The sequence below is a fragment of the Theropithecus gelada genome, chromosome 7b (genome assembly GCF_003255815.1).
Source record: "Theropithecus gelada isolate Dixy chromosome 7b, Tgel_1.0, whole genome shotgun sequence".
Taxonomy (NCBI): Eukaryota; Metazoa; Chordata; class Mammalia; order Primates; family Cercopithecidae; genus Theropithecus; species Theropithecus gelada.
Genome location: NC_037675.1, coordinates 101,349,871 through 101,366,495, shown reverse-complemented (window position 1 = coordinate 101,366,495; position 16,625 = coordinate 101,349,871). Strand labels below are relative to the sequence as shown.

The following is a 16,625-nucleotide window of genomic DNA, read 5'->3' as shown; positions in this document are numbered from 1 at the left end:
GGTTTCACCGTGTTAGCCAGGATGGTCTCGATCTCCTGACCTCGTGATCCGCCCGTCTCGGCCTCCCAAAGTGCTGGGATTACAGGCTTGAGCCACCGCGCCCGGCCATAAATGTTCTTTTTTTTTTTTTTTCTTTTGAGACAGGGTCTCACTCCGTTGCCCAGGTTGGAGTGCAGTAGCACAAACATGGCTCACTGCAGTCTCAAACTCCCGGACTCAAGCAATCCTCCTGCCTCAAATTCCCAAAGTGCTGGGATTACAGGTATGAGCCACTGTGCCTGGTCCCACAAATGTTCTTAAAGGCATTTAGAATGTTGAATCCTTTCTAGAAGGTTTTCAACTGACATTGCCCAGATCTATTAGAGCAATCACTATCAATGGCAGCAATAGCCTTGCCAGGTGTGGGGGCTCACGTCTGTAATCCCAGCACTTTGGGAGGCCGAGGAGGGCGGATCATGAGGTCAAGAGATCGAGATCATCTTGGCCAACACGGCAAAACCCTGTCTCTACTAAAAATACAAAAAAATTAACTGGATATGGTGGTGTGCACCTGTAATCCCAGCTACTTGGGAGGCTGAGGTAGGAGAATCACTTGAACCCAGAGGCAGAGGTTGCAGTGAGCCGGGATCACACCACTGCACTCCAGCCTGGGAGACAGAGCAAGACTCTGTCTCAAAAAAAAAAAAAAAGTATTTCCTAAATAATAAAACTTGACAGTTGAAATTACTCCTTGATCCAAGGGCTGCAGAATGCATGTTGTGTGAGTTGGCATAAAAACATTAATTTCCTTGTACCGCTCCATCGGAGCTCCTGGGTGACTAGGTACACTGTAAATGAATGGTAATATTTGGAAAGGAAGCTTTTTCTTCTGAGCAGTAGGCCTCAACAATGGGCTCAAAATATTCAGTACATCATATTGTTGTAACAGATGTGCTGTCATCTAGGTTTTCTTCCATTTACAGAGCACAGGCAGAAGAGATTTAGCATCACTCTTAAGGGCCCTAGGATTTTTGGAAAGATAAATGAGCACTGACTCCAATTTAAAGTCACCAGCCACATCGGGCTCTAACAAGAGTCTGTCTCTCCTCTGAAGCTTTGAAGCCAGGTATTGACTTCTCATATAAAAGTCCTAGATGGCATCTTCCTCCAATATAAGGCTGTTTTGTCTACACTGAAAATGTGTTGTTGTTGTTGTTGCTTTTTTTTTTCTTTTTTTTTCTGAGACAGAGTTTCATTCTTTTTGCCCAGGCTGGAGTGCAGTGGTGCGATCTCGGCTCACTGCAACCTCCGCCTCCTGGGTTCAAGCAATTCTCCTGCCTCAGCCTCCCAAAGAGCTGGGATTACAGGCGCCCGCCACCACGCCAGCTAATTTTTTGTATTTTTAGTAGAGACGGGTTTCACCATGTTGGCCAGTATGGTCTCGATCTCTTGACCTCATGATCTGCCCGCCTCAGCCTCCAAAAGTGCTGGGATTACAGGCGTGAGCCACCGCGCCCGGCCTAAAATGTGTTGTGTAGTGTAGCTGCTTTCATCAGTTATCTTAACCAGCTAGGTCTTCTGCATAACCTGTAGCAGCTTCTACAATAGCACTTGGTGCTTTGCCTTGCACTTTTATGTTATGGAGAAGGCATCTTTCCTTCATCTCATGAGCCAACCTCTGCTGGCTTCAGTCTTTTCTTCTACAGCTTCCTCACCTCTCTCAGATTTCGTAAAATTGAAGAGAGTTCGGGCCTTGCTCTGTATTAGGCTTTGGCTTAAGGGAATGTTGTGCCTGGTATGATCTTTGATTCTGACCACTCAAACTTTCTCCCTATCAGGAATAAGGATGTCACCTTTTTTTTTTTTTCCGCGTGTTCACTGGAGTAACACTTCGAATTTCCTTCAAGAACTTTTTCTTGGCATCTACAACTTGGCTAACTGTTTGGCACAACAGGCCTGCATGAGTCCATTTAGTGCAGCTATAAAGGAATGCCTGAGGCTGGGTAAATTATAAAGAAAAGAGGTTTAATGGCCTCACAGTTTCGCAGGCTGTCCAGGAAGCATGGCACCGGCATCTGCTCAGCTTCTGGTGCGGTCTCAGGGAGTTTTAAATCATGGCAGAAGACAAGACGGGGCAGGCATGTCATTTGGCAAGAGAGGGAGCAAGTGGGGAGGAGGTGCCATGCTCTTTTAAACAACCAGACCTTGAGTGAACTCACAGCAAGAACTCACTCATTGTGAGGACAGCACCAAGACGTTCATGAGGGATCTACGCTGATGACCCAAACACCTCCTCCCAAGCCCATCTCCAACACTGGGGATCACATTTCAACTTGAAATGTGGAGGAGACAAACATCTAAACGACATGATGGTCTATCCTGGCTTTTGGCATGCCTTCCTCATTAAGCTGAATCATGTCTAGCTTTTGATTTAAAGTGAGAAAAGTATGACTCTTCCTTCACTTGAACACTTACAGGCCATTATAGGGTTACTAAATGGCCTTATTTCAATACTGTTGTGTCTCACGGAAAAGGGAGGCCGATGGAGAGGGAGAGAGAGGGAAACAATGGGCAGAGCAGTCAGGACACAAACTGCATTTATGGATCAAGTTGGCCACCTTCTCTGGGTGCTGTTTTGGGTGCCCCAAAACAATTACAGTATTAACACCAAAGATCACTGATCACCATTCCAGACATAATGATAACAAAAAAGTTTGTAATGTTGCGAAAATTACTAAAATGTGACATGAAGTGGGTACATGTTGGAAAGACGATGCTGATAGATTTACTCAACACAGGCTTGCCACCGCCTCCAATTTGTAAAAAAATGTGGTAAAGCACAATAAAGACAGACACAATAAAATGAGGAATGCCTGTATTTGCTACAATAAAAAATGAATCTTTAAACAACTCACTCTTGAACAATCAATGGTCAAAGAGGAAATCACAAAGAAATTTTAAAAATATCTGGAGACATATGAAAGTACAACATACCAAAACTTACAGGAGGCAGTTAAAGGGGTACTAAGAGGGAAGTCTATAGTGATCAAAGTTTTCATAAAAAGAAGACAGATCTCACATCAGCCTCCTAACTTTATACTTCAAGGAACTAGAAAAAAAAGAAAACCAAAAGTTGGCAGAAGGAAAGAAATAATAAAGATTAGAGCAGAGACAAATGAAGGGGAGAATAGAAAAACAATAGAAAAAAAAATAAACAAAACCAAGAATTGGTTTTTTAAAAAAGATCAACCAAATTGAAAAACCCTTAGCTAGACTAATGAAGAAAGACAGAAAATTTAAATAACTAAAATTAGAAATGAAAGGATATTACAACTGATATAACAAAAACGAGAAGGACTATGAGACCACTGTGAATAAGCATATGCCAGCAAATTGGGTGACCTAGAGCAAATGAATAAGTCCTAGAAACAAACAGCCCACCAGGACTGAATCATGAAGAAGTAAAAAATATGAACAGACCTAGAGCTAGTAAGGAGACTGAAGCAGTAATCAAAAATCTCCCAACAAAGAAAAGCCCAGGACCTGATGACTTCAGTGGAGAATTCTATCAAACATTTAAAAAAGGATAAATTCCAGTCCTCCTTAAACTCTTCCAAAGAATCGAGGAGGAGGGAACACTTCCAAATCACTGCATGAGGCCAGCATTATTCTAATACCAAAATCAGACAAAGATACAAGAAAACTACAGACCAATATCCCTGATGAACGTTGATGAAAAAATCCTCAACAAAATACTAGTAAACTGAATTCAACAGCACATTAAATGGATTATACACCATGACCAACTGGGATTTATATTTGGAATGCAAGAATGATTCAACACATGAAAATCAATCAATGTGATACAATATTCACAGAATAAAGGACAAAAACCACATGATCATTTCAATTGATGCAGAAAAAGCATTTGACAAAATTCAACACCCTTTCATGATAAAAACAAAACAAACTAGGAATAGAAGAAAACTACCTCAATGTAATAAATGCTAGATTTGAGTGGCCATAGCTCAAATAAATACTCAATGGTAAAAGACTGAAATCTTTTCCTCTAAAATCAGGAAGAAGGCAAGACACCCACTCTTGCCACTATTATTCAACATAGTACTTGAAGTCCTAGCCACAGCAATTAGACAAGAGAAAGAAATGAAAGGCATCCAAATAGGAAAGGATCCAAAGTAAAACTATCTGTCTACAGATGACAGAATCTTATACTTAGAAAACCCTAAAGATTCCAGAAAAAAACTCTGAGGACTAATACATAATTTCAACAAAGTTTCAGGATACAAAACCAACACACAAAAATCAGATGCATTTCTATACAGTAACAATGATCAAGCTGAAAAGGAAGTTAAGAAATTAATTCTATTTACTGCAGCATCAAAAAGGATAAAATACTTAGGAATAACTTTAACCAAGGAGATAGAAGACTTATACACTGAGAACCACAAAACCTTGCTAAAAGAAAATACAAAAAAAGAGAAAGACATCCTATGTTTATGGATTGGAAGACTTAATATTGCTTAATGTCCATACTACTCAAAGTGATATGCAGATTTAATGCAGTCTCTATCAAAATCCCAATGGCATTTTTTGCAGAAATAGAAAAAAAACTATCCTAAAATTCATATGGAATATAAAGGGATCCTAAATAGCCAAAACAATCACAAAAAAGAACAATACAGTTGGGGGCCTCCCATTTCCTGATTTTGAAACATACTAAAAAGCAAGAGTAATCAAGATGGTAGGGTATTGGCCATAAGGACAGATGTGCAGATAAATGGTACAGAATAGCCTGTGATGGATGAATGGATAAACAAAATATGATAAAGATGGGGATAAGAGACACTGGGGACTCCAAAAGGAGGGTGGGAGAGAGGTGGGTAACAGCTGAAAAACTTCCTATTTGGTATTATCTTCACTATCTGGGTAACGGGATCAACAGAAGCCCAAACCTCAGCATCACAAATATACCCTTGTAACAAACCTCCACACATACCCCCGAATCTAAAATTAAAATAAAAAGCAAAATATGATATATACACACAATGCAATATTATCCAGCCTTAAAAAGAAAATCACTCACATGCTACAATATGGATGCACGTCGAGGACATTATGCTAAGCAAAGTAAGCCAGTCACAAAAGGACAAGCACTACTTAGATGATCCCACTTCTGTGAAATACCTAATGCAGTCAGAATCATAGCAACAAAAAGTAGAGATGTGGTTGTCAAGGGCAGTGGGGAGAATAGAGGGGGGACTTACTATTTAATGGGTCTAGAATTTCTCTTTTGCCTGATGAAAAAGTTCTAGAGCTCTGTTGCACAACAACAGATGTGTGAATATACTTAACATTACTGAACTCTTTTTTTTTTTTAGATGGAGTTTCGCTCTTGTCACCCAGGCTGGAGTGCAATGGTGTGATCTCGACTCACTGCAACCTTGGCCTTCCAGGTTCAAGTGATTCTTCTGCCTCAGCCTCCCAAGTAGCTGGGATTACAGGCATGTGCCACTGTGCCCAGCTAATTTTTGTATTTTTAGTAGAGATGGGGTTTCGCCATGTTGGTCACGGTGGTCTCGAACTCCTGACCTCAGACAATCCACCCTCCTCGGCCTCCCAAAGTGTTGGAATTACAGGCATGAGCCACTGAGCCTGGCTAGCACTACTGAACTCTACACTTAAAAACAGTTAAGGTAGGCTGGTCTCACACTCCTGAGCTCAAGTGATCTGCCCACCTTGGCCTCCCAAAGTACTGGGATTATAAGTGTAAGCCACTGTACCTGGTCCTAAAATATAAAAATCTTTAAATGGCAATTACAAAATAATACGAAAGTTAAGAGCAAACTGTGCTCTTTGTGATAGATAACATCAATATTTAGACTCCACTGTTGGGTACATTTTGAAAGCATGAGCTTATCCAAATTGCATAGAGAAAAATCTGAGGTTGCCATGGCAATCTGAATGTTGTCATGTTCCCAGTATGGACTTGGGAACATTTATTTATTTTTACCCAGGTTATACTAACATTTGTTTTTTCAAAAGAGAACTTTAAGTAAAAATACAAAACACCACACTGTGGTTTTAGCCAGTGAGGTTTCAAAGGCAACACAAGTAAATCTAAAACGAGAATAATAATAAACTTAACTAGTTCCTGTTATGGCAACATATAAAATGTTGGACTTTGATAAGCTTTAACTCAGAGAAGAAATTGTACAATACGATTTTAAAAAGTAATACTCATTTTGGGATCGAAGAGAGAACTGCTTTTAGAGTTCCCTTAAGGCCCTGCCTCTGGCTCACCTTTTGGTTGTCGGCACAGCGGTTTCTTTCCTGGCCCCGGAGGGGGACGGTAGAGAGCCACTAGATTTCTTTGGTAACACAGTGCCATTGTTGACAGTGGTTCTTAAAGGCAGGGTCTGCATCAGTGGTCTTGCTGTAAGACAAGCAGAAAATAACATCAGAAACTTCCCTTTTGTAAAGGTAACATTTTACAGCAGGGGTCCTCAACCCCCTGTTAGGAAGATGACGCCACACAGCAGGAGGAGGTGAGCAGTGAGCGAGTGAGCAACTCTTCATCTGCATTTACAGTTGCTACCCATCACTCATGTTACCACCTGAGCTCTGCCTCCTGTCAGATCAGATTAGATTCTCTTAGGAGTGCAAACTCTTGTGAACCGTGCAAGCGAGGGATCTAGGCTGAGCGCTCCTTATGAGAATCTAATGCCTGATGATCTGTTGCTGTCTCCCATCAACCCTAGATGGGACTATCTGATTGCGACAAAACAAGCTCAGGACTGCCACTGATTCTACGTTATGGTGAGTTGTACCATTATTTCATTATATATTAAAATGTAATAATAATAGAAAGAAGGCACACAATGAATGTAACATGCTTGAATCGTCCCAAAACCATCCCCAACACCCACCCCCACTTCTATGGAAAAATCATCTTCCACAATTTTCTTGGTGCCAAAAAGGCTGGGGACCACTGTTTTACAGAACGTAAGCTAGGTAGAAAGGAAAAGGACATGATTTTTGAAACACTAGCAGCACTGACAAAGATATGAAGGCAATTCCTTGGAGAAAGGATCATGTTTTCTTTTCTTTTCTTTTTTTTTTTTTTTTGAGACAGAGTTTCGCTCTTGTTGCTCAGGCTGGAGTGCAGTGGCACAATCTCGGCCACCTCAGTCTCTTGGGTTCAAGCAATTCTCCTACCTCAGCCTCCCGAGTAGCTGGGATTACAGATGCTGGCTACCATGCCCAGCTAATTTTTGTATTTTTAGTAGACATGGGGTTTCACCATGTTGGCCAGGCTGGTCTTGAACTCCTGGCCTCAGGTGATCCGCCTGCCTCAGCCTCCCAAAGTGTTGGGATTACAGGTGTGAGCCACCATGCCCAGCCAAGATCTTCATCTTTTCAACAAAGGGAACCTAGACACTAACCTCACACCCTACACAAAAATTAACTCAAAACGGCCCATAAACCTAAATTTAAAATGCAAAACTATAAAACTTCTAGAAGAAAGTGATTTGGTGATGAGTTTTTAGATCTAATACCAAAAGCACAATCCATGAAAGAAAAAAATTGATAGCTTGGACTTCATTAACATTTTTAAAAATTTGCAAGAGAACCTAAGAGGATTAAAACACAAGGCATAGATTAGGAGAAAATATTTGCACATCACATATCTGATAAAAGACTTGTATAAGGAATATAAAAAGAACTCCTCAAATTCAATGGTAAGAAAACAAACAGCCCAATTAAAAAAATGGGCAAAAGATCTGAAAAGACACTTCACCAAAGAAGACATATACAGATGGCACATAAGCATATGAAAAGACGCTCGACATCATTTGTCATTAGGGAAATGCAAATTAAAACAATAATGAGATACTTCTATACACCTATTAGAATGGCAGAAATCCAAAAAGGCAGACAAAATACCAATTGATGGCCAGGACACCGATCAACAGGAACTCTCATTCCTTGCTGGTGGGAATGAAAAATAGTACAGCCACTGTGGAAGACAGTCTGGCAGTTTCTTATAAAGCTAAATATAGTTTCACCATATGATCCAGTAATTGTACTGACACTAGGTATTTACCCAATTGATCTGAAAACTTATGTCTACACAAACCCACATGTAAATATTTAGAGCTGCTTTATTTACAATCGTCAAAAACTGAAAGCGACCAAGATGTCCTCTGATAGGTGAATAGATAAACAAACTGGCCCATCCATACAATGGAATGTGAGTTGGTGATAAAAGGAATGAAGCAAACCACATCTGAAATCCACATTGTTAAAGGAAAGCAGCAAGTCTGAGAGGCTCCATGTTGTATGACTGCATTTATATGACATTTGAGTAAAGGCAAACTAAAGACAGAAAATCGATTTGTGGCTGTCAGAGGTTGCAGGGCAGGGGCTGAATAGGTGGTGTAAAGGAGGTCTTCTAGGGTGATAAAACTCTCCTGTAAGATACCATCGTGAGGGATATGTGACATGATGCCTTGTCAAAGCCCAGAGACCCTTATAGCACCAAGAGTGAACCCTGAAGTATGTAAGTAAAACCGACTAGGAGACGGGGAAACCCCAGGATGGAATGAAGATTGTATGACAAACATACAACAACCTCACTGAAGGCAGTGAGGGGAAGGAAGGTGCTGACCTAAGTCATTCTGGAAATGAGTAGAGACTCTAAAACTAAAGATAACAGGAACTGCATATCAGCACTGCAGTTTAGTTAGTAAGCTTGCTTCCCACAAAGGTGGAGGCTAACAATTCTGAAACCACTACACAGGAACACCAGGATGGAACAATTACATAAAAGGATGGAGGACGGCAGGGGCAGGTCTCTCACTGTTGGAGAGGGAGGTGATGGATAAGCAAGGGGAGATGGTGGGAATGAACCATGTGCCACTAGAGTGGAGACATCAGGGCAGACTCAGGTTTCCCTTAACACAGATGCAGATATGTAAGTATAAATACATACATAGACACACATACAGGTTAGTATAAACACATGTTTCTGAGCTCTGTCTGCTGAGAGGGCTTAAAGCAATGACACCCAATGCCCAAACCTTGGTTTCCAAGGCCGTTCTATAGCAGAAGGAAGCAGGCGTCCAGGGGAAGCAGCTGCACGTAGGGCTGGGGCAGGGAACACATGAATCTGGAGTCTCCTGTGGTGCCACAAAGTAAAGAAGTGCTCAGACAACAACAATAAAACCAAAAGACACTACTTTGGTGGGAGCAAGTCAAACGGACACAGGACCTAACTGAAAGAGCTCCCAAAGGCCAAAGCTGGAACAATTTGAGCCACAAAACAAATAACATGGTATTCGGTTATAACCCAAAGTACACAACGAGTATCTGTAAGTTTATGCTGCAGTATATATAAATAAATGATTGGGTAAATATATAAACGAAGAGAACAGACAAATCCCCATGCAGCTATATTCTGAATAATTTATGTGGCTACCCCACCCTCAAGAAGGTAGAATATAATCTGCCACTCCTTAAGTGCAGCTGGCGCATGCTGACTTCCTTCTAATAGCCAAGTGATGAAGTTGGGGGAGAAGTCACTTTCCAGTGGACAGACCTGGCCAACACTCCCTCGGCCAGGTGGCCAAGGTCAACAACCACAGTGATGAGCCATGTTGATGGCATGCACCCTTGGACGGGATGTGCTGATAAGATGAGAACGGCACTTTACCTCTGTGCCTTCCTCCCGAAAGCCCATAACCTGAGTCTATCCATGAGAAAAACATCACACGAAGCCAAGTTGAAGGACAGTCAATGAACTCTCTAATCGGTATTCTTCAAAACTGTCAAGATCATCAAAAACAAGGAAGACTGTCAGCCTGGAGGAGGCTGAGGAGCCAGGGTAACTAAAGATCATGTGTTATCCTGCATGGGAATCTGGAACCAAAAGGGCTTAAGGGACAAACTAAGGAAATCCCAATAGAGCATGGCCATTAATTAATAATAATGTATTAATATTGGTCCATTAGTTGTGACAAATGTACCATACTAATATAAGATGGTAATAACAGGCGAAACTGGGTACTGTGTCTATGGGAAACTTCTGTGCTTACAACTTTTCTAGAAATCTAAAACTATCCTAAAATAAAAAGTTCATTTAAAAATGCTAGCAGAGGCCGGGCATAGTGGCTCACTCCTGTAATCCCAGCACTTTGGGAGGCTGAGGCAGGTGGATCACCTGAGGACAGGAGTTTGAGACCAGCCTGGCCAACATGGTGAAACCTCCTCTCTACTAAAAACAGAAAAATTACCCGGCTGTGGTGGCATGTGCCTGTAATCCCAGCTAGTAAGAATGCTGAGGCAGGAGAATCGCTTGAACTCGGGAGGCGGAGGTTGCAGTGAGCCGAGATCGTGTCACTGCACTCCAGCCTGGGCAACACAGGGAGACTCCATCTCCAAACAAACAAACAAAAGAGCTAGCAGATTTTGTTCATTAGAGAATTAAATCTGCCTCCATTTAGGCTCTTAAAATATTACCAACAACAAAACTGTATATTATGCCATATTTTTAACTTGCTGGAACTTTCCAGTCCCTAAAGCTGAGGGCCAATCTTCCTTCTCTCTCTAATGTAAAAGAAAGTGGGGCCTCCTCCATGCTCCCACACCACCTTGCCTTAGCCACCGTCATCACACTTGGAATGCTAAATCCAACAGTCTGTCTACTCCATTGACTGCAGGATTCTTGAAGCTAGTACTTGCTCCCAGGCCTACACACAGAAAGGAGTCAACATACATTGGAAATTTAACTTGGTTCAATTTCAATAACAAAAACCTTTCTCCTAAGAGAAGACATCATGTAGCCATTTTGGAGTCACTACTAAGTTGTTCATTCTTTCTTGAGTTATAATTTCAAAATTCAATCTCCTAACAATCTACTGTTGTCCTTTTCTCAAAAGAATAGAAAATAGGATTTTAAAAGCCCATGAAAAGAAAATCAGATGCAATGCAGGAGGCATTCCCAGAGTGTATATTTTATATCTTAAAATACAATAGAGTAGCCTCAGAAGCAAATAGAATATTAAAGTTGTGATGAGAGATCATGAAAGAAAAATAGAGGGTGGGAAGAGGAGGAAGAGGAGAGGGATAGGAAGGAGGAGGGGGACGCACAGTGACTACTCTTGGAGTGACTGAGACGTTGGATCGATTCCCAACTTTGGCAAGATCCAATTACTGCTCATCCCTGTCTTGATAACATCCTTGGGTTTTTGTAACCACTGACTGATTAAGTAGCAATGTAACCCCCACCACCATCGTGCTTACTAAGTACCTATTTTGCACATGACATTATGCCAGGTTTCTTTCATGTTACCATGTCTAAAAATTATTAGCCACTCAAGGAAGAAAGCTCTCTGCCATAAGAAAACCTGGTGGAAGGAAAAATACCTCCTAGTGTTGAGTCTGAACAGGTGCCAGCCTGGATCTTGAAGACGGCAGGAAAAGAGGAGCAGCTGTAATGAATCATTTTCAGATAAGGGCTCTTTAAAAATGCAGAAGTGACATAGCACTAGGGAAGGTTCAAACACAATTTTCTGCTCCTCAAGTGCTAAGACAAATGGATCCCTAGCTTCCAGATGACACTAAGATATGAGATATTCTTTTGGTTCATGAAAGGGTTGTTTAAAAAAAAAATTTAAATTGTTCCTAGAGGCAAAACACAGCAACAAACACAGCACCAAAAGGAGAATTTCTCAGATGAAAGGAGCCTGAGAAACACCGTGTTTGGAATGCATCCGGTGGAAGGATTGCAGGATGGCTGGAATCCTGTCTCTGGGGGTCAGAGGTGCCCAGGTGAAGGAGCACAAGGGCCCTCAAGGCACACAGGACTGGACTCATCCTCAGCTGAGCTAGAAGACATAGCCCAAGCCTTGGACTCCTTCTAAAATAAGGTCAGAGTGCTCACCTTGCAGGACTGCTGTGAGGATTAGGAATGAGGAATGCGAAGTTTCTAGCACAGTGCCCGGCACATAGAAGACACCCTAGAAGTGGTAGCCATTATCCCCTGGCTACATTCCGACAATAAAATACTCTATTGTAGACACTGGGTGCAATTTTGTATCCTGAATATAACGTGAAGAGAATGAAATGCTATGGTCAAGTGGTACCAGAGGCAGAATCAGAGCCAGTGAGAACCCACGGGCTGCATATCTCGTACACAGATTTGGAGGAGAACCCTAGGCACATTCTCACATTCTCACCCAAAACAGCCACTTGCTTCCTGCGCTTACACCAAGGCACAGTGGGGGAGGTAGTGGAGCGTGGGGGAAGGAACTCAGGTCTGGGAGTTAGGGGCCGGGGCACCAGTCCCTGCTGTGTCCCCACCTAGCCATGTGTCCATAGGTCAGGTCCTCTGGGTCCCGTTTTCCTTACCCATAAAGGAAAGGCTTTGGTCAAAAGTGTTCCTTAAGGTATCTTCCCACTCTGAAATCTGTTATCTTTCATTCATGTGAGAAGAGTGTTCTGTAAAGCAACATCTGAGTTTCCCAGTGAGTTGGGCTCTCTGAGGACAGACCCTACCAACTCACCGGAAGTGAAGGGAGGGAGAAGGGCAACCAAGCTGAAGACTGGTTTCCAGTAATAGGTGCAGTATTTATGCTCAGCAGTTTCCTGTTATATTTCATACTATTTAAACTACCTTGAGTTAGATTCCCTGCAATATGACGCCATAGTTTGGTAACTGAAATCTAACCAAGGTTTTAAAAATCTCAGGCCCAGAAACATTCATAATTAAGCCTGAAATAAATTTTTTTCATCATTCTAAATGGTTGAATTGGAATACCGAGATTTCAAGAGTACTATCCGTGATAATATATTTTCAAAACTACAGTTGATATGAATAAATCTAGAAGTTCTAGTAAAGCTAGCCAAATCTACTAATGCATATTTTTATATTAAGTTGCAATCTAATGATCAAGAAACCCTTTTAACTTACATCACATCAACAACACAATGTACAATATTTGATATATAAAACTCCCATTAGGGTTAAAAATATGATTACATATATGATTATATGAGGAAATCCAAAGTTTACTTTTAACATATCTAACCATTATGAGCCTAGAATTCCTAATTATCCATTTCAAAATTTGAAAAATGTCTGTATGTAGAACTGGAAAAGGCAATCTGCTTTTGCTAAGTTATAAGACAAAGTAGATGATTAGCTGAGTGCTGGAGGAGATTCCTATCATCACCATCACCAACATCCAGCAAAATCACAGGTGCACCTCTGACCCAGCACCCCTATCTCTAGGCACCTGTCCTAAATATACTGGCAAAAATACAAAATGCCCTACACACACGGCCAATCACTGCAGCACAATTTGCAAAACCAAAGCCTGTCACACGGACTGGTTGAATACACTATGGCATCTCCTTGCAAGGGAGCACTGTGCAGCTGTAAAAGGAACGAGGAGGCCAGGTGCGGGGACTCACGCCTATAATCCTAGCACTTTGGTAGGCCGAGGCGGGTGGATCACCTGAGGTCAGGAGTTCACGACCAGCCTGACCAACATGGAGAAACCCCGTCTCTCTTAAAGACACAAAAATTAGCTGGGCGTGGAGGCACATGCCTGTAATCCCAGCCACTCAGGAGGCTGAGGCAGGAGAATCGCTTGAACCCGGGAGGCAGAGGTTGTGGTGAGCCGAGATCGCGCCATTGCACGCCAGCCTGGTCAACAACAGGAAAAACTCTGTTTAAAAAAAAAAAAAAAAAAAGGGAATGAGGAGGAGCTCTAGACACTGCAAAGGAATGCCTTGTAGGCCACACTGCTCAGTAAAAAGAACAAGGTTCAGAACAAGACAGCGTGCTACTTTCTATCTACTGGCCAGAAACCTGAAGCCCTACAACTCTGTCTCTTACTGCATCACTTTAAAAAGGTTTCGAGGCCGGGCGCGGTGGCTCAAGCCTGTAATCCCAGCACTTTGGGAGGCCGAGACGGGCGGATCACGAGGTCAGGAGATCGAGACCATCCTGGCTAACACAGTGAAACCCTGTCTCTACTAAAAAAATACAAAACAATAGCTGGGCGAGGTGGCGGGCGCCTGTAGTCCCAGCTACTCGGGAGGCTGAGGCAGGAGAATGGCGCAAACCCGGGAGGCGGAGCTTGCAGTGAGCTGAGATCCGGCCACTGCACTCCAGCCTGGGCGACAGCGCGAGACTTCCTCTCAAAAAAAAAGAAAAAAAAAGGTTTCGAAATTATCAAAAGGCACATGAATCAATGTAAATGGGGCTGTCCATCGTACCATGTGTTTTCATTTGAATTCTTAGGCATGGGTCTAGGAGTGCAAGAATCCTGTAACATTAAAAATTCAATGTAATAGAAATATAAATGGGGAAAAAGACATTAATGAACTGATTTCATAAAGTCATGTATTAACAACTGAAATGCTTATTGACTGATAAATGGATAAACAAAATGTTGCATCCAGTGGAATATTATTTGACAATGAAAAGGAATGATGTATGCTTGAACACGGGTGAACCTTGAAAACAATTATGCTAAGTGGGAGAAGACAGTGGCAAAAGACCACATATTGTATGATCTCATTTCCAGAAAACGTCCAAGGTGTCAAATCTACGGAGACATGATGTAGACTAGTGGTTGCCAGGGGCTGGGAGGAGGGAGCAACTGGAAACGACTGCTCATCGGTGAGGGGTTTCTTTTCGGGTGATAAAAATTTTCTAAAATTAAGATAGTGGTGATGGTTTTACAACTTACACTAAAAATCAATGAATCATGCATTTTAAAAGGGTCAATTTTATGGTATGTGAATTATATTTCAATAAAACTGCTATAAAAAGTCATTCATGGACAATTAGGGAAATTTGCTGACTTGCTATTAAATGATATTAAGAAATTATTAGTTTTGAAGTATAATAATGGTATTATTATAGACTTTATTTTTATTTTTGCTTTTTTTTTTGAGACAGGGTCTTGCCCTGTTACCCAGGCTGAAGCAAGTTGTGTGACCTCAGCTCACTGCAGCCTCTACCTCCTGGGCTCAAGTGATCCTCCTGCCTCAGTCACCAGCATAGCTGGGGCTACGGGTTCACGCCATTACATGAGGTTAATTTCGGTATTTTTTGTAGAGATGGGGTTTCACCATGTTGCCCAGGCTAGTGTCTAACTTGTGGGCTCAAGTGATCCACCCACCTGAGCCTCCCAAAGTGCTGGGATTACAGGCATGAGCCACCACACCCAGCCATTATGGACTTTAGAAAAGAGTCTATATCTTAGAAATACATACTGACATATTTACAGATAAAATGATATAGTGTCTTAGATTTGCTTTAAAATAATCCAGTATGGGGTGAGGGGGTAGTAGGAGAAGGTCATAATGATAACTGACCACATATTGATAAATGAGAATAGCAGGTAAAAGATACTCTTCTTTCTACTTTCGTACACATTTGAGAACATTTTCATAATACATAATTTGAAACATCTTTTTTAATCTCTGAAAAACTACAAACACCTACTAAACCCTGTTCTATAAATCACTACAGAATACCCATCTATACTGGAGAGGGCAGCTAATGAGAGAAACAAAAGAAACTACAGTATGTTCCATCTAAAAGAGCAAGAGAGAAAAGATGTTTTTCTGTAAATTGCCAATTTGTAAGAAGAAAGTGCAGTAGACAAGAGAAAAAGCAAAAGTTATTTGCTCCTTAATTTTGGTTAACTAGGATACAGAACTAAGTTAATAATTCATTAATGCCATCGACTGCCAAGAGCTTAAAAATTTTAATTTGTCAGTTGCACCTACCTAATAAAACTTGTGAAGAGACCGTAACATAATATTTCACACAATGATGTGCTGAATATGATCTAATGTATTTGGCATACTTTGCAAATCAAATTAAACCTTGAAAAAGTTTTTCAAATTATATTCATGTTTTAAATATTTGGTTTAATGCGAATAATGCTAACTTATGGAATATTGCCAGAGGCATGCACAGCGAGGCAATGCAGATGGCAGAAAGAACATGTCAGCCGGGCCCTGGGGTCCAGTCCCAGATTTGGCCCTTGCGTAGCCTGACAAATCACTAAACCTCCCAGAGGCTTCATTCTCATCTATAAAATGGGCACAACGACACTTGCCTCACAGAAACGTGGAGGGGTAAAATGAGCTAATACATCCAAAATGTCTGCTGCAAAGTCCAGCCCGTGGTCAATCAATACCTGGTACCTATGAGTGAGTAGTATTCTGAATATCAGTGTTAAGTGCCAGTGTAGCACAGGCTTCTCACCGCTAAAAATCTGTAGTTGGCTTTTGACAGTGGTTGCAGAGGCTGTGTTCTGAGGCTAGAGGGTTTCGATGTCTTGGAATGGCAGGACTGACTTGCTTATTAACCTCTCCAACAGAAGCCTTCTGGTTATATTTAGTAATTCTCTGATCCATTAATTAATGAAGCCAATATTATTATAATTCTTTGATCTTCTAATTCATAGATCCACTATTGATATAACCGATTTTAAAAGTTGCAAAGGAATATTAAAGTATTTCATATTAAAGTACTTTAAAAGGGAAGCTGCCTAACTAGTTTGAACAGACAAGCAAAATTTTTTTTTTTTTTTTTTTTT

At 41.3% G+C, this 16,625-nt stretch overlaps 1 protein-coding gene across 4 annotated transcripts in view; it reads right to left on the bottom strand.

The window, feature by feature from the left end:
- The window catches only part of EML1 (echinoderm microtubule associated protein like 1), a 174,635-nt gene that overhangs the window by 73,149 nt on the left and 84,861 nt on the right, over positions 1-16,625 (bottom strand). For 3 of the 4 annotated variants that reach the window (XM_025392377.1, XM_025392376.1, XM_025392375.1), the window contains exon 3: positions 6,301-6,433. In XM_025392377.1, the coding sequence (XP_025248162.1) occupies positions 6,301-6,433 (133 nt within the window). The remainder of the gene's footprint in view (positions 1-6,300; positions 6,434-16,625) is intronic. The other variant, XM_025392378.1, reaches the window with a different exon arrangement.